At 38.7% G+C, this 21,516-nt stretch overlaps 1 protein-coding gene across 1 annotated transcript in view; it reads left to right on the forward strand.

The window, feature by feature from the left end:
• The window catches only part of si:ch211-113g11.6 (uncharacterized protein LOC559008 homolog), a 104,897-nt gene that overhangs the window by 55,684 nt on the left and 27,697 nt on the right, over nt 1–21,516 (forward strand). Inside the window, exons 5-10 of the mRNA XM_033981010.2 lie at nt 1,541–1,640; nt 9,555–9,662; nt 12,430–12,569; nt 14,052–14,230; nt 18,735–18,843; nt 19,904–20,114. Of these exons, the coding sequence (XP_033836901.2) occupies nt 1,541–1,640; nt 9,555–9,662; nt 12,430–12,569; nt 14,052–14,230; nt 18,735–18,843; nt 19,904–20,114 (847 nt within the window). The remainder of the gene's footprint in view (nt 1–1,540; nt 1,641–9,554; nt 9,663–12,429; nt 12,570–14,051; nt 14,231–18,734; nt 18,844–19,903; nt 20,115–21,516) is intronic.

Below are 21,516 nucleotides of genomic sequence, written 5' to 3' on the forward strand. Positions count from 1 at the left end.
CATATTGCGCTTTTTTACCATATGCCGATGTTCATATTAGATTTTGTTCATTATAAACTGCAGTATTGATCTAAAACTCAGCCACTTGACTTCCTATTAAAAACTGCAGAACTCTTGTAAGTGACATTTCACCGTAGCAAGCAGCTGATTTTTATTTAGGTGTATTCTTGAGAAATGGAGTAATTTTTGACACAACTAAGTGCAGAATAACGAGTGGTGAAAGACGATAGGTGAAAACAGACACTTTCAGAGCGCTCAAGCCTCAATGGGGTTACTTGAACATGTATGACTCAATCAGAATACAGCTCAGAGTCAGCTTATGGTGAGGCTGAAAGTTGATTTTACATAATACACTTTAAAAACAAAACATGTACAAATGAAGCAAAACACAACTCCGGTTATGTTTAATTTTGAAATGCCAGTTTAGCATAATACACCATAGGACCTTTAAATACCAGGCTACAGTCGCAGTGCAGTGCCAAATTGAGTAAACGCACTCTCCGGCGCCTGCAACCCTGATAATGGCAGAAGTGTCTTCCTGTACATTAGCTGATGGTGACTTATCTTCAGGACCAGTCAGTGTTGTAGTCTTTTATCAGTGTTAGATTCACTTGCTTTGCACAATACCCAGCTGCACCCAGAGCTCCAGACAGTTCAGGGGCAGATCAGGTTGGCAAACTACGCTATATGCTATATTTAGGGCGCTTTAGCATCCAGCTGCAATTCTGCCATATGCATAAAAGTATTTAGGAGACTGGAAAATTGAAAGTCACAAAAGCGTGTAATGGGTTTCATTTAAGGAAATTTTGGGATATAAATAATTGTTTAACAATTGCATTTATTCCATCAAATAACTTTATGAAAATTTTGAAAAACTCCAAAAAGTCTCTGGTACAGTTGAAGATCCCATTCTCTCTTAGCAAAATTTTGATTACGTCGTTCACAATACTGTACTGTGAAAGATTGCAAGCAAAAAAATCTCCATGGAGACAAGCAGGCAGGCGAAATTCCCAACAGAAAAGTAGCATAACACTGTTGCATTAATATTTGAGAGAAAACTGAAATATGAACTGCTGAACTCCATTCTCCATACTTCCATTTTTAGAATTCCGAGTGTGCAACCAAAGACCCAATCAGGAGCGAGGTTATTGAAGGTACTTACCCCTTCCCTCCCACATCACCGCTTTGGCATGGGGCTGGCACTTAGCAATGAGGTGTGATAGCTGTCAATCAAACTGGTTGCTATTTCTAGCGGGAGCCGATCTCTAGGGAAAGAAGGCGCCTGATTGGTCTGCTGTTAATGGTCATATCTTGATTTACAGACAAAATAGCAAAATAAAAACACCAGGATCATGTAGAGTGGGTTGCCAAGAAAAATTTAAGGTCAGAATGAACCTCACAGCAGCAGTTACAGAGAGAGGAGCGACCATATTTCAGTAGTCTACAGTCTGGGAATGGGTTATTAAAGTGAAAGTTGAATTTATCATGTTTTTCAGACTACTTTTTAACTCTACTGCTATGTGTGTGCTTGTGTGTCCAGGTGAATGACACAGTGCTGACTGATGTCCAGGGTCACATCTCCTCAGCCTCAGACATCTCCCCGGCCTACCCCTCGCAGAAGTCCATCAGCCTGGCCACAGGTAATGCTACGCTCCTCGTACTCTGTTCATGTTTACTGGTACTCTGCTCACATCAACTAGTACTCTACTCACATCAACTAGTACTCTGATCACATCAACTAGTACTCTACTCACATCAACTAGTACTCTGCTCACATCAACTAGTACTCTGCTCACATCAACTAGTACTCTACTCACATCAACTAGTACTCTGATCACATCAACTAGTACTCTACTCACATCAACTAGTACTCTACTCACATCAACTAGTACTCTGCTCACATAAACTAGTACTCTACTCATATCAACTAGTACTCTGCTCACATAAACTAGTACTCTGCTCTCATCAACTAGTACTCTGCTCACATAAACTAGTACAGTACTGACATAAACTAGTACTCTACTCACATCAACTAGTACTCTGCTCACATCAACTAGTACTCTACTCACATCAACTAGTACTCTACTGACATCAACTAGTACTCTACTGACATCAACAAGTACTCTACTCACATAAACTAGTACTCTACTCACATCAACTAGTACTCTTCTCACATCAAGTAATACTCTGCTCACATCGACTCACACTCTTAACATAAACTAGTACTCTGCTCTCATCAACTAGTACTCTGCTCACATAAACTAGAACTCTACTCACATCAACTAGTACTCTACTCACATCAAGTAGTACTCTGCTCACATCGACTCATACTCTGCTTACATCCACTAATACTCCACTCACATCAACTAGTACTCCACTCACATCCACTCATACTCTGCTCACATCAACTAGTACTCTGCTTACATCAACAAGTACTCTCACACGTCAACTTGTACTCTGCTCACATCGACTCACACTCTCTTAACATCAACTAGTACTCTTCTCACATCGACTAGTACTCTGCTCACAACTGCGCTTGCTAGTAGGGCTTTACTCAAGTACACTGCTAATTCGCTCACATTTACTGATACTGTGATCACATCGTCTCGTACTCTACTCACACCCACTGCTACTCTGCTCACATCAACTGATACTTGTTTTAGTTTGTTTTTTGCCGCACATTAATGCCAGATAACACATTTCCTTGGATCCTGGCTCATAATTAGTTTACTGATATAGCAAGCAAAATTTGACATAATAGAGCTACTCAGAATTAATACCAATTAGTTATGCAATATGATAATTTCCAGATTGTTAGTATGCTGTTTCATATTTTAATGTGGTATTCTTTTCTTTGTGATTACCATAATTATAGACCTTTTTAAATGGATGCTATTTATTGTGTGACTGCTTCCTGTCACCACAGTCTGTTTTAGCTGTTATTTGAAAATTACACCAATCACTCAAATTAGGTGGAGTTGTAGTGGTGCAGTGGGTAGGCATTACTATTACTGTTGGTCGCTGGTTTGAATCCTACCTTAGAGCATACATTGTGTTAATGGATAAGAACTCATGAACACATTTTTTTCCATATATTTAACCAAAATCTAACTTACCCCAGCATAGATATTGTGTAAAAGCAGCTGTGGAGCTTGGGGTAGAAATAAGACTGCTGAGTACTACTGCATCTAATCGTGTTTTTATCCTCTGAGAATCAGGAAGTGCGCTAATGTTTATTAGCATTACCGTGATGGCAAAACTCAGCTCTGGCATCTGATATGTGCTTAAAAACTCATAGTTGTGAATAATTAGAAACGAGGAATAAATATGGACCACTGTAAACCATTTAAAATGAATCAGGTACAAAGCCTTTAAGTTTATCTATAGGTTTAGTCATAGTTTAGTATCAGGGCAACTTTATCACTTTACACTCCTAAATTAATCTTTGGCTTGACAGAGTTTGGTCAAGTTTAAACCATTTCTTGTGTAAGTTGTTAGTAAATACTGAGTTTTGTCCTAAATTTGGTACTAAGTGAACTAGTTTTGTTGCCAAATGTAATTCCAGTTTTGCCCCAGTTTAAATTTGGGTTTCATTCACTACGTTTACATTTATGCCAAAAAGACTGAGGAGCCTTTCTCCATTTTGAACAGGATTTCCAAAATGTAAGCGCAGGACACACCCTGACCGCACTTGAAGAGGCATTCAACTGCACTGAGTAATATTAGACATGCTGTGGCACACATTATGGCTCCTCCACGGCGTTCAAGCTTGTGTTTCATTGTTTTGGTCTACTGTGTTAAAAAGGCCAAAGTGAATACTACTGTAGCTTTGTTGTGTTTAATTGCCCTGTGGAGAGCTAATAATGTGAGCAACCCATTTTTGCCTTGTCAAAAATTAATTGCACAAAGTAAATGAGATGTTTGATTACTGCTTTGCTTGCTGACAAAAAAAAAACAAAACATGAAAAACAGAACTAGTTCATTTTAAATTATTTGCAGTGGTCCAAAGTTATTCTTCACTTACCTTATGCATTCCAAGCATCCGAATTATTCACCATTTTGAGTTTATAAGCACTTTTCACACTTCTCAGAGACCAGTATGGAGCTTTGCCGTGATGGTAAAGCTAACAACTGGAATGCTAACCTCAAATTGCCTTTCACCCAGACAGGAACTCTTTATAATTAGATGCAGACAGTACACAGTGGTCTTATTGAGATGCTTTTCCCTTTTAAGTCTGTTTTTATGTAGGTTAGCGGCTTCTATTAGTATCTTCTAATATAGCTACTGACAAAAAAATGTAAATGGATGACAAGTAGTAGACAAGTCTTCAAGCTCTGAAAAAAATATATAATTATTTTAATATTTAGCCCAAATTTGTCATCATCAAAGCTACGTCAAACTGTGACCGGCTTATTTTAGAACAAAGCTATCCAAATGCGTCGTTCTGAGTTTTGTCACAGCTGCACGCCACTACACTCCCATCCTCTCGGTGGGTAGGGCTGTCTCTCTAATCACTCCTCATTCACCCATAACGTGCAAATGAACGTACTCTGGTACCGAATGCCTCCCCATACTTCAAGTCTGCTCTCGGAGGAAAAAAGTAGCATTTAAACACCATTCATCGCCGCGCTTAAACAACTGATGCCAATTACATCCCGGTTGCTCCAATTTACCTCCATTGAAGCACAGTCCAATTAAAAGCACATGGCAGCTAATGAGAACCACTGCTCCAGTCTGAAGGAGCTCATTGAAGTCATCAATAAACAACGCAAGGTTAAAGATGCTATCAGTCAAGCGCTAACCACGCTTTCCCCAGCCTGTTTGCTAATGTTAAATCAAGCGATACTGAAGGGCTATGAATATATACATCTATATCTATAAGCCTTTGATGAATCTGTGACCGTAAAATAAAGCTAGTAGTTTGAGGTCGTGGAATAATAACTCAAAATGAAATGTGCGAAAGACTCTTTGGCAGTTTAATAGAGTGGTCTTATGAGCGTGAAGATCAGAGCCTAACGCGATTCAGATGCATTGGTGAGAAGGAGTGGTAGGCGTATTACAAGACAGCACAATGTAGACTGAATGGAAACCAAGAGAGAAATTTAATGAAAAACCCAAGTAGTAGTGGACGCTGTAGTAGTAGTAGCAGTAGCAGTAATAGTAGTCTCATTTACACCATTGAAAACATAACTAAAAACTAGAATGGGCAACATGGGTGAAGTATTTATGTTGACTTTAGAAAATGCTATCCACTCGTTGAAGGGTGATCGCTTCATCCACTGCATCACTGCCTCCTCTACATGTACCTAACCCCACCAGGACACCTCTTGTTCATATGACGTTGAAATGAACTTGTAATGTCTGTATGTAACACCTCATCATGTAGATAGGGTTTCTGAGCTGTGCACTGAGTTGAATGGGTTAAGTGCAGTTTAAATTGTTAACAGCCATTTTACTGTGTTAAAAAACAAGTTTTACCTAGAGCAGTAGTAGTAGTAGTAGTAGTAGTAGTAGTAGTAGTAGCAGTGGTAGGTAGGTGGTGTTAGTAATGGTATTGTAAGAATTATTCGTTTCTGGTGTAAGCATCAAAGAGGACAAAGAGACTGAAACAAAGTCAGAAGGGTTTATTGAGTTCCACACAGGTAAAGTGAACAATCAAGCAATGGACTCTCCAGAAAGGATAGGTGGAGAGTCCTGAAATGTGCCTGTTGACAGCTTTTATAGGGTCTCCCAATGTATGTGTTTGCGAGGTGGGTCTTCTTCTTATCAGCACGGTGTTATACATTAAGAAACTTTAGGCAACGTCGAACAAGGTGACTGTTTTATGGCCCTCTCAAAGTGGAGATCACACATTCCTGAGATGTGGCTACAGATAAGAAGTGGTTTTGATTAAAAAAACAGAACATAGGTGTTATCTTCTTGTCCACAGTCCTTGTAATTTCCCACGTTGGTCTCCATAGCGTCCTGGTGATCGGCCAAGCATTCCATATCCACAGTTGGGCACATGTATTTACCTTAGCATGAGTAAATCAAGATACCAGTTTGGAGTAGTGCTGCAGTGTAGTAGTAGCAGCAGTAGTAGTAGCAGCAGTGGTAGCAGCAGTGGTAGTCTTAGTAATGGTATTGGTAGTAGTAACAGTAGTAGTACCCTCCGTTATTCCCACCAGGACACATCTTGTTCATACGGCGCTCAGACTCTTAATGCCTGTATACAACGCTACATTACCTTAAGTGACTTGATGGAGACCAGGGCTCGGGTGATCTCATGAGGAGGTTAGCGACAGGCGTACTCACTGCGTCTAAACCAGTCTAATGAACAGGGGGTTGTTTGTGTAGCCTGGCACAGCTCCGGTTGCGCCGTGGGTGGGAGCGTTCTCTGATTGGAATCGATTTAGAAGCCAACGAGCCGGTCCTCGTCTCCTCACATTCTAATAACGATCGGTCCTAACGAAGCACCCACTGCTTCCACTTTACCGCTTTCTCTGAAAAATGAATGGCTATATTGGCTCAAATGACTCCAACGACTCAGTAACATTTGAAATACGTATTGTCGAGAAGTTGTTTAGATTTTATTTTATTTATTACAAGATTTCTCGAAAATTTCAGACTCCAATTGTTGCTGTAATTGTAATTTAGAGATAAACCATCAACTTTTTTCGACTTTGAAGTGGTTTAGTGATGAACAGTTTAAGGCAAAATATTATATATTTGGAATGAAAAAAAGTCCTAAAAACATTGCATATACCTGGAAGCTGAGACCCTTTATTACGATAGAAAAAAACAACCAAAAATTACATTTGTGGCAGGAAGTGGCTGGAGGTTAGAAGGTTTGTCCATCCCATAGCCTGTATACATAAATCGACAAAGCTAACTTGCTAGCTGCCGCGTTCCAAACAGAAAGTGATCACGGGCATTCTTCCATCTCTATCGACTCTCGCTCCAATTTGCTTTACATTGGAAAACTACTGCCCCTCTCTCCTTAAATGCTGCTGTCAGGCTTGTCATTTTGGTCGTATTAACTTGCTCTACATGATCCTGGTATTTTCATTTCGTTATTATGCCCGTAACTATACATATGAACATTAATAACAGGCACATCGCTGCCTTCTTTCCCTGAGGTCGCTCCCGCCAACATTAGCAACAGGTTTGATTGACAGCGTTGCTAACAGCCCACTCTCTGCTAAACTGGCGGTGTGGGCTGAAAGGGGTGTTACCTTTAACAGCCTAGCTACAGATTGGTTCTTTGTTTGGTATGATACTTGCAGTCGGATTTCCTAATATGAAACTTGGCTCCAAATTCACCTCTATAACCGCTAGCCTTGATGAGCTGCATTTGACTGGAGCTGAACGCTATGGGTGACATCACACTCACTTAGTCCACTTCTTTATACAGTCTATGGGTCAAACACAAAGGTCGGCAGTTAAATCACAGTTTATATTTACAGTATGTTTTTATTGCTTTTATTTTATATACAAATCAAATCAATACATTTTATTTAACACACACCTTTTGCTATTTTTGCTACTTCAGTTATTTGGAAATTTCTAACCATTTATTTCTTGATCTTTAATATGAGAGCCACTGTGTCCAGGCAATTTTTCTTTCTTTTTTTCTTTTTTTTTTCCTTTTTTTTATTATTGAAGCATAATCATTCATTACAGCAATATGTTTGGGTTTTTTTTTTTTCTTTTTTCGGTGCAGTTATTTGGCCCTTCTGGCAGTGGCATTTAGTTTGAATAAAAACAGCATGTTCAGCCCAGTGGAACAAATAATGCAGGTATAACAATAAGATAAATCAAAGTGACTGCCATGATGACTCTTCAGGATTCAAGTCACGTCCACATATTCTACACATTCCTCTTTTTTCCAGTGTCCTCTGTCACTATGGAGACAGCACCTATAAAGAGCAGGGCTATGGTTGGTGGATGAGCTCTGCCACTTGATGTCTCCTTCTTTTTTCTTGTATATTTTATCCCAGAGTCTACAGCCTCGCGGGTCCACTGTTCTATTCTGTGTTTAATGTTCTTGCTCTTTCTTTCTCTCTCTCTGCAAAAGCATGTATCCATCCATCAAAGCCACTGTCTCCCTGAAAGTGTTCTTCTCTCTCTTCCTTCCCTCTCTCTTTCTCTCTCTCTCGACAGACACAATAAATGTGTTAAAATGTTTCTCTGTTTCTCTCTCTCAAAAGCTTGTATCCATATATCAAACCCTCTGTCTCCCTGAAAGTGTCTTTCACTGTTCTCTCTCTGTGTGTTTTTGTGTCTCCCCGGTCTCTTTTTCTCTTCAGCTCTCTCTCTCTGTGTCTGTCTCTACAGCTCTCTCTCTTTGTGTTTGTCTCTCCAGCTCTCTCTCACTCCCAAGCTTGTATACATCCATGAAAACATTATCTCCTTGAAGGTTTCTCTCTCCATGTCTTTCTCCCTCTTCCTATTCTCTGTCATTTTCTCTGTCTCATTCCCAAGCTTGTATACATCCATGAAAACATTATCTCCTTGAAGGTTTATCTCTCTCTTTCTGTCCCCCTCTCTTTGTTTCTTTCTCTCTCTTTGTCTCTCTGTTTCTCTCTCTACATCTTTCTCCCTCTTCCTGTTCTCTCTCATTTTTTGTCTCCCCTTCTCCCTCTGACTCCCAATCTTGTATTATCCATGAAATCCACTGTCTCTCTGAAAGTGTTCTCTCCTCTCTCTCTGTCTCTCTTTCTCTCTCTCTCTCATTCACTCCCTCAGACTCTCTCTTGCAGACACAGCACCGGCCTGTGTTTTCTCTCTTTCTCTATGTCTCTCTCTGTGTTTCTCCCCTCTCTCTTTATGTTGCTCTCTGTGTCTCTCTCTATGTCTCTTTCTCTCTCTGTCTCTGTCTCTCTCTCTCTCTGTGTGTCTCTCTCTCTGCCTTTTTCTCTCTATGTATTTTTCCCAGGCTTGTATCCATCCATCAAAGCCACTGACTCTCTTTATCTCTCTTCTTATCTTTTTTTCTGTGGGACTATCTGTTTCTCTCTCTGTCTCTCTCTCTCTCTCTGACTCTGAAGCTTTTCAGGCTGCCTCTATAAAAATATGTATTACTCTCTTTCTCTCTCTCTCTCTCTCTCCCTCTCTTTCAGTCTCTCTCTGACTCTGAAGCTTGTATCCATCAAAGCCACTGTCTTCCTGAAAGTGTTTTCTCTCATTCACGCTCTCTCTCTTTCCTTCTGTCTCTAACTACCTCTCTATGTCTCTTTCTCTCTGAAGTTTGTATTTTGTATCCACCCATCAAACCACCGTCTCTCTCTCTTTCTCTCTCTCTCTGCCTCTTTCTCTCTATGTATTTTTCCCAGGCTTGTATCCATCCATCAAATCCACTGACTCTCTTTATCTCTCTCCTTATCTTTTGTCTGTGTGACTTTCTGTTTCTCTCTCTGTCCCTCACTCTCTCTCTCTCTGTCTGTCTCTCTTTATCTGCTTCCCTCTCTCATCTCTCTCTCTGACTCCAAAGCTCGTATCCATCCATCAAAGCCAGTTTTTCCCTCAAAGTGATTTTTCTCTCTCTCTCATCTCCGTTCTCTCTCCTTCTCAGATGGCAGCCTGTATTCGGCCCTCTCTTCAGTGGGGGGTCACGCTGGATCCATACGCCGCACATTTGGCCCGCAGAAGCTCCTGAAGACTGAGAACATTTGGCTGATGAGTGAGTAGGAGGAGAGCGACACCGACACAGGCCAGCCTCATGAATATGGACAGGCACAGAGGGAGAAAATATAGAGCCCTGCATGATCTCCAAAAGGGCGTAGGGATATCTCGCTGTATGGTAGAATCGCAACTGCTAGCCCAAACAGAGCAATTTCTGGGTTTCAATTGACCTCACAGCGTTTTATAGGCCAATAATATTTAATGCAGATGGGGGATAGATAAAATGAATCAGGTTAAAATGCAGAATGGTGTTGTAATACAGCAAGTTCTACGGTTTAGTCATTAAAGAACCTATATTTGCCAAAATTGTGAGCTTTTAACCATCTGAGAACAATGTTATCTCATCAAAAACATACCTGGAGTTGTGTTTTGTTTCATTCACATATGCCTGAGTAATCCTTTCTTATTAGTTTGTCTACATTTCCAAAACTCAAAATGCTCTGTTCCACCTTGTGATGTCATAAAGTGGTAGTTTTCAAGTTAACAGCCCCTTTTACGTTTAGCTCAGTAGAGATCGGAAATTCCAGAGCTGAAATTATCCAAATGATTTTAGTGAAGGTGTATGGGGTTTAAAAACACATCACAAAGTGGAACAGAGTCTTCTGTTTGAGAGAAGAACTGAGTTAAATGTGGGTGAATGAAACAAAACATGACTCCAGGTATGTTTTTGATAAGGAAATAACATTATAACATAAATCAGAAAATAGTGTAATATGGGCCTGTTAATAATAATACAAAAAAAATTATAACATTTCATGACAGAGTACTATGTTATCAATAGATTACTTTTATATTCTAGAAATTGCTGATACTATAAAATGGAGGAGAAGAGCCGATGTAACTCTATGGGAGATTCACTATTTTTTGAAAGAAATATCCAAAATAGAAATCCACAAAAGTTAAACCTTATCATTAGGCCCTATTTATTTTGGATTAGGGCCACAAAGCTACAATATTAATGACTAAGGTTCTTTCAGCTGACAACAAACACACATTTGGAGTTGAATAATGCCACCACTTTCTGGGCTATTGGGCAAAATTATTTCACTTTTGTTTATTTATACTGGCAGTTTTTGTTTCATGTGGATAGGCCCAGTAATTACAGAGATATTAGCAATAAACCAGCTCAACAAATCTGCAATCTGACAGTTAAACAGCCAATTTCACCATAGAAATCTGGCTGACCCTCTATTTTAAACTATAGGGATTTTAGAATGTTTTAATATCTCGTGAACACGACCTATAAGTAAAAGTAGCTCTATATGTTAAAGGTCATACTACACCATCTGGTAGTATGAAACCCACCAATATTAGTCTGGGTGCATTCATACTTATACACACCAGATCAAAATTTGGACTAAACCTGGACTAGAAAGAACTAAACCCAGACTAGAACAGGATCAAACCAAGTCTATATCAGGACAAAACCAAAACAAGTGTAAACACAGCCTTATTATTCATTCCAGGTGTTCTTTTATGTATAATTGGCTTTTATGAGCTTTATAATGATTTTTCCTTAATATTATCTTAACCACAGTTGTATTGTTGATGTACATTAAACTGTCACACATTAGAAATAGTATTATAAGACTTAAAACTCCATTAGCATTTAAGGCAATATGTTAAATTATTAAAACCAAAATATAAATCTAATTAAAATATGTTTTTATTTTGCGTTGTGCCATCTGGCCGTAAACAACCATATGCTCCTCCTGCCACAACTGCATCTAATTAATTAAAGATGTATTGCACTTGAAAAGTTTACTAAAATTTACTATAATAATGAATTAAAACACAAAGTTGCACAAATGTAAAAAAGTAAAAACAGAACTATTTGCATCTACTTGCAAATTAGCTTTTGTATTGCAGTTGTAGTTATTGTAAAAATTGATAGAATAGAATGTCATTTTCAATCTAATGTTAAGATGTGGTCTTATACTAGTTCTGATCACATAAAAAAAAAAAAAAAACATTCAGGAAAGGCCCTGTAATCCCATCATTTACAGTATACCAGTTCAAATTAGTCTCTAGTTTGGATACTAGTTTCAGTATCAGTTAGTATCAGGGTATCAATTCCTAACAAATATAAATACACTGTGTTATGTATGTATGTGAATTTAGACTCCTATATTTGCAAACCAGCCAGTTTAATGAAATACTATTACCATTTGATGAGGCAGAATCGATTTTTGGAGCTTCCTACCATGTTAAAATGTTACCTCATCACAAACATGCTTGAAGTGGTTTTATTTATCATTCGTGCATGTTTGAGTAATCTTGCAATTTCTCCCAGGCTCTATTCAAACCATCTTTACAGTTAGCAGTAAGATTTGGTCTAATTCTCAGCCCACAAGCCTACGTCACCAATGCCCCCACATGGCAATTCTTCATAAAAGCATGATACAAAATACACTACAACTTGACACCTGATGCGATGTGCAGTAGTTTCACACACTGATTGTGAAGGTGGAGAAAAGGGAGGGTAGACTCACACAAACAATTCTTTTTTGGCAAATATTGTATCTTTAAAACAATAAAAGGTAACATGGTGATCTAAATATATGATGTGTTAACAATTAATACCCCAAAGAAGTGCTCTACTCCCTCTTTAAACAGCAGTTATGGATCAGTCATTTCTGTTACTCTGAAATTTGTATTCTTTGATGTAACCGTGACAACATAGTGCTGGGATAATAGCATATTGATTGACACGGTAGAGGAAAGTTGCAAGCGCGATATTGCACTCTCACACTTCGCTCTGTCAGATCCGCAGTTTGCTGGAGCGGCCATGATCCCCACCTCCCTCCGAGACAAAGAGGAAATCTACTTCTTCTTCAGCGAGTTCAACAAGACGGCGCGGGTGGACGAGGAGCCGTACAGAGCCCGCATAGGCAGAGTCTGCATGGTAAGAGTCGCACGAGAGATTGGTCCACACGTATAACAGATAACGCTGCTTATTGCTCCTGGCAGGTTGCGTCTTTGGGATTTAGGAATGGGTTAAATGTAGATGGATATGTAGAGGTCAAAGCAGGTCCAAACCAAAAGGAATTGAAACAAGAACTAGACCATTTTTGAGGAGTAAAACAGAAAGGCTTTAAGGGGTAATACACAATTTCTTTACGTAATTAAGCCAAAAATTGAAAGACCTAAACTGTGGCCGATCTCATTGATAAGGCAAGAGCAATTTAAATCGCAAATCCTGTGGCAGTGAGCGTGTTGTAGTATGTAGTGAGTCACTGCTCTCTTGTGTAGGTGAAAGCGCTGAGTCAGGGCTACAGCGTGTCTCTTTATGTCTCCTCACACTTTTTACTTAAGTTTTTACCTAAATCTGCACAATCTGACTAATAATCCTGTGCCTCCTTCCCTCCTGACTCCGTGCGCAGTTTCATCTTCCCTCGCTCTCCTCCCTCCCTCTGATCCAGACGCAGCTCCTCACCTTTTCTCCTCTCTTTCTCTCCTCTTGAAGCTTCTTACCATTATATTCATTATCATCATTAAAATCTAAGTAACGGAAAGTGAACATCTATTTTCTCACTTAAGACCTAATTAAGCTTGCGGACTTCCCTCGTGTTTCTGCCAACAGTGGTGACGGGCACATGCTTTTAGGCTTAATATATTGTACAAACATATTCCAAACTTTAAATGTGGATTTCTCTGGAATTATTGGTTCTATCAACACGAAAAAAACTGTAGTAATCTTCACAGCCTGCTCTATACCTGAAGTCCACCTGTCTGTTTTCATTAAAATAGAAGATCAAATAGAAATTATTTGTTTTTTCCAACATCGCCCAGTCCTAAAGTGAAATCTGTTTTTTGAATAGGGCTGTCACCTTGTCAAATACACAATATATTTGAGATCAATAACAAATTAAATCCAATTTTATCAACAGCTCACTGCGCTAGAAATTATATGAAGAAATGCCCATTAACGCAATTATATGCATTAGAGTTTACCAGAAGTCTGAAATGTTGGTGTTTTATCTTATTTCAACCCTGGCACAATGAACACGGTAGGGCTTGATTTGTAAATCAGTAGCTACAGGAACGAGTTGATGGTACAGAATAAACGGTTGCTAGATTGCTCCCATTGGTCTCCATTATCATTTCTCAGATAGTTGCCAAATCCACCAAAATATTTCCTTAACCTCAAAAATTGTTGGCCGATAACCAGTATTTATATTGGCCGATACTAATATTGGAATTGATTTATTGCCTATCCCTGGTTTTGGGAACCACTAACTCAATTTGAACTTTCTAAGCATAAACCTGGAACACACTCAAGCTACATTTCATTTCAATGCAATTCTAAGAACATCTATTTATCCAAAATGACCATAAATATCAGAGCGCATAGCATTTCTTAGCTGTATGTCTGTGCCATCATCAGGTGGATGAAGGAGGCATCAAAGCTCTTCTTGCGGACTCATGGACCACGTTCCTCAAGGCTCGGGTCATGTGCGGAGCAGGGAACACCCAGCAGCAGTACAACAACCTCAGACAGGCCGTGGTCCTCACCGCCCAGGACAAGAGAGCGGGGGTGCTCTACGGCCTCTTCTCCAACGCATGGTGAGTGTGTATTTGACCTGTAGACTTAAAGAGCCTGTACCTGTATTTAAACCAAGAGCGACAGCCATGTTGGAGTGTGAAGTGAATCCCCGCCAACTTAATCCTTTCTACCACTGTGATATTGTACCACGACACAGACCCAAATGTATGGGATAGCGTCATGTAGTTGTGTCCACACAGTTTCCATCATTTTACTCTCTTAGTGTTGTGTTCTCAACATTAAGAGACTAGAAACTGGGGAGACTAGAAATTGGGTAGACTCATCAGTGGCGTTGAAGGATGGGTCAAATGCAGAGGACAAATTTGCCTACGGGGACAATAACGTGTACCTTAACTTTACTCTTGAAAATGCACCATGACAGACAACCTGTTACTTTCCAACCAAATGCTTCGTAAAATGCATAGCTTATATATTTTAGCCTGTTTCCCTCCATTATCAGCATTTACAATACACTGCATAATACACTGCTCATTTTATCTCAACTAGAAGAAATTAAAATAAGTGACAGGCCCAAGATACAGATATGCAGAAAAGATATGAGGAATGGTTGTTTGCACTGATTAGCATGCTAGTTGTTAGAATTACTGTGATTCCAAAACTCCACTCTAGTCTCTGAAAGTTGTAAAAAAAAAGAAAAAAGAAATGCTTATAAACTCATTGTGGTGAATAATTAGGATGTTTGGAATTCATAAGTTAAATGAGGAATAACTTTGGACCACTGCAAATAGTTTAAAATTCACTTTTTTTTAAGACGGTAAAAATCAGGTGCAGTGCCATTAAGGAAAATAATGATTAGTTATGGACTAAGAATGTCTTCCCGAGGCCCGTACGGTAAGATATCTGAAGTGGTTGATGGTTTGACTGCTGCAGCAGAGATGAAGCAAAGGAGGTTATGGCTGAAGGGGCAGGAAAAGGAATGTCTTTAGTGGGGATTTTTTGAAAGGGCAGCATAGCAGGTCATGATTGGCTGAACATTGTATCAAATTTTGGATTTCATAATGTATAATGTATGTGATAAGTGAGTGTTCAAGTTCCAGCTTTATCCCTTTAAATGTCTTAAATGTGTATTTTATAAATTATACATAGTTTTAGAATAAAATTGTGTTTTGATTAATTTATATATTGTATTTTAACACAAAAAACAAGTTTCTTGTGTGAGAGACAGTTCATAAAAGTGTTTACATAAATGTGAGCATGTATGAATCATTTCAGAAAATCATGCCTTTATGTCTACTTTAAATATAAAAAGATATAAGCACTTTAATGCAGTAATCCAAGGGGTGTTATCACACATTTAAAAAGACTCTTACCCAAAAACTAGAAGGAGCTTATCTGACAGATATGCCCCAGGGAGAGGTCAGAGGTCTGAGGTTAGAGATCTAAGTTACAGGTCAAAATGAATCATTATAGTTTTCTTATTTTTATAAAATCAAATTTTTCTGAAAAACTTTGAACATGCACTAGCTAGATGTCCTGCGTTGTGACAGCTGTATTTCCTAAGAAAAATACCATTCTAATTGTTAGAATTATATTCATTAAGATAGAACAATTACATAATTATTAAAATAACCATGGGACATGTTAAAATGTCTAAAATGAAAAGAGTTACACAAAAACCAATATAATATTTTGTGAATAGGCTTCTTTGCAATTGTTGTAGAACTGATTTGTTTTTGAAAATAATTTTTGTATTCTGCTTCAAAGGTGTGTCACTTCACAAGACAGAAAAAAGGTGTTACACCCCCAAACATCAAGTACCCAATTATATCATCACTGAAAAAACAATTCACTTGATGACAGCCGTCATCTAAAATTATTTTAGACATTTATCAACATCTAGTGCAGTTGTAAACATGGAGAGAGACACAGTGTAGCAGTAGCAGTGGTTGTAAGAAAACCATTATTGTGACTATAAACTAGAGGAAACCTTTAACACCCAAAGAGCCATTTGGACCTGGTTTCCCCGGAAAAGAAAACAATGGGAGTCGCAACTACTTTTTGACATCTAAAATGAAAATAACACTGTGTATATTTGCTTTTTTTTTTTTTTACCTTTATGCTTTGTATAAACAGTGCACAGTGTCTGCATCTATCAGGGCTGTAGAATTCACTTTCATCTTTACACAGGACTGTAAGCTGTCGTCTCAGGCGTTTGTTTTTAACATAGTTCATGGTGGAAAATAGCGACTCACACAACTCGAAATCCATATTTCCTCATGTTTATGCAGGTGTCTGGGATAGAAAGTTTTTGGGGGGTATACCGGCTTCCGCAAGTGTGACACTTATTTTGAGAGCAGAAAAATAATAAAATATAATTTTATTTAAATATTTTTAATATATACATCAATAATCTTCCACTGTTATTGTCCCTAGCTCCCCCTGGTGCATGCAGTCAGATTTACAATCTTATTACTCCCTTGCTCACTGTATATCAATCACATCAGGCAGCACTGCGTCAGTCATGGTTTGGGTTTCATTTTTCAACAGCAGCATTTTTAGTTTTTGTCTGTAACAATCTGCCAAAGAATTGTCCTCAAGTTTGCCAATCCTGTCACACTGATTGCAGCTATCAAACTCATGACTTCAGTGTGGTGTCAATTACGGCAGAAGGGACTGTGAAATTATGAACAGTTGCTTTTTCAAGTTCAGTAAAAGCTGATTATTACATTACTTTTTTGTTTTTTTTTTGTTTTTTTTTTGAGAAGCTATTTTTTGGGTTCACTTTGAGACCCACACTCAGATTTTATGTTTGAAATAAATGTATTAACTTTGAATTGTTCCCTCACCCAAAACATGCCTGAAAAGGTTTTGTATGTTGTCCATGCATGTTTTAACAGGATACAGAACAATACACTACTTCATATTGCATCAGATGTCAAGTTATGGTGTACAGTTTTGTATCACTTTTTTGTATATTTATGGAGAATCGTCATGTGGGAACATGGGTGATGTAGGTTTGTGGGCTGAGCATTGGATGGGCTCGTGCTAACTATAAAGACGGTTCGAAAAGTCCCCAGAAAGATCACTAAATTACTCAAACATCCATTGATGGGATCTCAAACCTCTTCAGGTGTGCTTTTGATGAGGGAACAACGTTATACATGAAAGCCTTTTTGTTTTTGTATAACGCTCCTCTTCAAATGTTTTCTTATAGATTTATTCAATATTGCGAGGAGCAGCAGAACCATCAGCCTCCTTGGCCACTCCATTCCCTCCTCTTTTCACCCACTAGGTTATATTGGTCTGAATTTTAACTCAAGTAACAATGTGTTTTTCCATTTCAACTTTCTATTCCCTGTTGAAATGTCCCAAATTACTCTGTCCATTTGAGATAAATTACTGATTAAAACACAGCGAAACGCACAATATAAAGTGGAGATTAGATAAGGTTCTAAAAAATTGTGGTTTATTTTACCTTTGCTAAAATCCTGTCTCCTCTGCTGCAAAGAAGAGAGCACATTGTCCAAATGATCAAGCCTGATTTTGTGACAGTGTTCAGTTGGCACACGCATTTGGACACGGACTACTTCCATCTCATTTGCATAAAACTGTGGGTAGTCTCAGGACAGGTGGTGTTCTGGTGATTCTGGATTTGAAGGTCAAGAAAGTCTAGTCATTCCCTGCCCCAGACTGCCCTACCCCATGATGATGTCACACGCACTGGCCCATGTGTTGATGATGTGATTCCAGCTGCCACACATGAATACTGCTGTTGTGGTGTTGGGCAAGACACTTAACCCGCCTTGCCCCCAGTGTCTGCGTACACTGGTGTATGAGTGTGCGTGTGTGTGAATGGGTGAGTGGTTTCTTGATGTAAACCGCTTTGAAGGTAGCCATTTATAAATACGTGAATCAAAATCAGTATTGTCAATACTAACATGAAATTATCTGTGTGATTATAATACGTTATTGTAATGTAGTTGAACAAAATTTTGCAATACTTCCGTGGCACAGTGGTTAATTATGTCACCTTACAGCAACAATGTCCTAGGTTTGAGTCCCAGGATGGGTGAGGCTAAAGTGTCCAGTTGAATATGCTCAATGTTTGCTAGTCACGGGATTCAGCTTCCTGATATAAGCAACATTTTAATGACTTTTTCCCATTCAAATAATATTTCATTTTAAACTGTTAACTATTATGGCAACTGTCCTAATTTTCTCATGGATAAGGTGATGCAGTTATATAACAAGTACATCACATTTAGGTACAGTACGTAACTTTTGGGAGGCGGCACATCACCTGCATGATTCCACAGAAATAGAAAATAAAAATCATACTTCAGATGGGTACGTTTTATGCCGAACTGTAGAATATTACAGCCAAGAAATGTAAGCCCGCTCTGAGTAAGGATGGTCTTTTTCAGTGCAATGAGAACATCCAAAAAAATGAAAAAGCAAAACATGTTTTTATTTGCTGTGTAAAAAGTACATGCTGTGGGTTTAAATGAAAGTTCTTGTTTGAATGTCATTGTTGAATTGATAAACTCCTCTGTTCTGATACAGGGGGAAGACTGTGATTTGTGCCTACTCTATTGAAGACATAGACCGGGCCTTCTCTACATCCAAGCTCAAGGGCTACAGCAGTCCATTAACCGGAATGCGCCCCGGCATGGTAATCCACTCTGCCCTCCTGTGCTTTTAACACTGATCATGTAGGCCTACGGACAATAATACTAAGACTGATTCACGATTATTTAAGGAAATGTCCAAACAGATTATTTTGGTTTACATTGATAGACCCAGTAATTGCAGAAATATTAAAGGGGCATTCTGTTTTTTTGGTTTTTTTTTTCCTTTGGGGGCCAGCAGTTATTACCTTACCTGGAATGTTTCATAGTATGCCGTTGAACTTATCAATCTCTATGGAGACAAACATGCTCACTGTAAGAAATCAATGCATTCATTCATTCTTTCAATGCATTTTAACAATAAAAACAGTTGTGTAAAACTGCAAAAGTCTAGCTCACAGTTAGCTTCCTATTAGCTAACAGCTTACACACACAGTGAGATAAATACTGTGCTGCTAGACACAATGCCTGTTTAATAAATTACATACTGAGAAACATTCCAGGAATAGTAGCAGTAACAACTCATAATATCTATGGAGAAATGTTAAGCAGTTACCATGGCGACACACAGGAGAGTAGACAGATGCGGACTGTTGTCTTCCCAGGGATTTAGGGGGCCCAAACTGGACCATTATCCTATTAATTTATATTAGAGGGGGCCCCATTTGAGTCTTGCCTCAGGCCCTGAAATGTCTGTCGACGGGCCTGGTGACACACATTAGCAAACACAGCCTGATTTTTTTTTTTTAAATGTCTGAAAACTCACGAAAAATTGCAAAATAAAAGAGCCAATTTTCATGAACCTGTGATCAATGCGAACGTTCATGGTCAAAAAGGGTGAGTGTAACTAACTGAAAAACTAACACTAACTAGCTTGTGCCTAAAGTTATTTGAGAGAGGCTTATTTAACAGCACAAAATCAGTTGTTGTACTTCCAACTCAGTTCTTTATGATCAGATTGTGTTAAACATAGCTCGGATGAAAGTCAAACATGAGTAACGGAGCTTCAGACAGTGCAATACCTCCAGTTAGCATCACCACCCAGGGAATGTTAATGACATGAGCTGAAGGGTAACTGACTACCACTTCTCTCTCTCTCGCTAGTGTGTACGTAAGGACCCCAGCTCCACAGGAGGACACAATGACATCAAGAACCTGGGCGTGATCCGATACCACCCGGAGATCGAAGATGTGATCCGGCCCGTGGGGATCGCCCCCCTGGACCTGCCCACCGACGACCAGATCACACACGCTGTCGCAGACATCGTCCTGGCTGTCAACGATGAGCACTACAGCGTCCTATACCTCGGAACAGGTCGGGAACGACTTTATAAATGAAAATTTGTATGTGTCAGAAATAATTGTGTAAATTACAGTTTTGGCTCTTGTTAGCATTGTGGTTGCTAGGTAACAGTTATGGAATTATTTCAATAGAAGTAAAGAAGTAAAATTGTAAAACTGTCAAACTAGGGCAAAATAAATAAGAATGTACGCAAACATCTTAATATAATCCTGTTACTTTTTTGTGAAATATGTAGTATAACATATTATATGCACTTTAAATAATTATCTTAGGGGAAATACCTTTGTAGAGGAGCTCAGCTGTTGTGGTTGGACTTGGACTGGAGGTTATGGTGAGATCTAAAACATGAGGCAGAAAGATAGTGCTTCAGAACTCATTGGTTGAAAGATAAATAGTTGGCTTTTAGTACCAATATAATACGTTTGTGGACCCAATCACCAACATTTTTATATTATAATGTCTAATCTATAAGCGATAGTAATACTGCCTCCTGTCTTGCCTTGTTAAAAGTACCAAAAATCAAATGTTAATTCTAAAATGGGTACTGAAACTAGGTACTCATTTGAGCAGATACTGAAAAGTCACATTCACAGGACAGAATTGAACCTTTCCTTAATAATGATCTTGAACAGTATCACAATAAGTCTAAGACCATATAGACTAGTATATGTCCATGGACCACTATGGAACCTACCTGAACGACTAAGGGATTACACAGATATAAGACCATAAGATATACAAGAAAAATAACATTCTGTTGTCTAAAGAAACTGTTTTGTTTTTTTTCATTTACATTTTGGTATCGGTACCAAGTATATTCCTTAGTACTGAAATCGAGATTGAAATATTAGTATCATGACAGCACTACTCCTGTCTATCATCTCAGTGGATGACATAATCCTGAACAAGACAGCACCTAATTGAACACAGTACTCTATTCAGTCTGCGTTCCAAAGACGCTTCAGTCAGAATGTTAATGTCGAGATTCTAGTGGGTTCAAGGACGAGTTTTAAAGAGTGTCTGTGTGAAGTATTCTGCTCCTGGACCTGTCCCAAATAGCTCAGTTGCATTTATATTGTATTAGGTCACTTTGAAATTTCCCTTTGGAGAATGTTTAAAACTTTCTGACTCCTCATTTCATCACAGCACAGGAAACTTCTCAATTTAAAATGTTTGGATCACACTTTTTAGGGGTGGTAGTTGCATAGTTGCTGGAGATGTTTACCCAGGTTGATTGTTCAGTCCCCATTCTTCTGTTATGTCCTAGGACACTTCAATTATCTTGCCTGTATGAAAGCATAAGGTGTGACTATTTCTCACAACTCAGTGTACTATGTTGTTTTTCTTCTATCTTTTCCAGTGTTGTAAATAACAGCTTGTTGTTTGAGTGACAGCTATGGCTGAACAGCTTAAA

Source organism: Periophthalmus magnuspinnatus, chromosome 16, assembly GCF_009829125.3.
Source record: "Periophthalmus magnuspinnatus isolate fPerMag1 chromosome 16, fPerMag1.2.pri, whole genome shotgun sequence".
Classification (NCBI taxonomy): domain Eukaryota; kingdom Metazoa; phylum Chordata; class Actinopteri; order Gobiiformes; family Gobiidae; genus Periophthalmus; species Periophthalmus magnuspinnatus.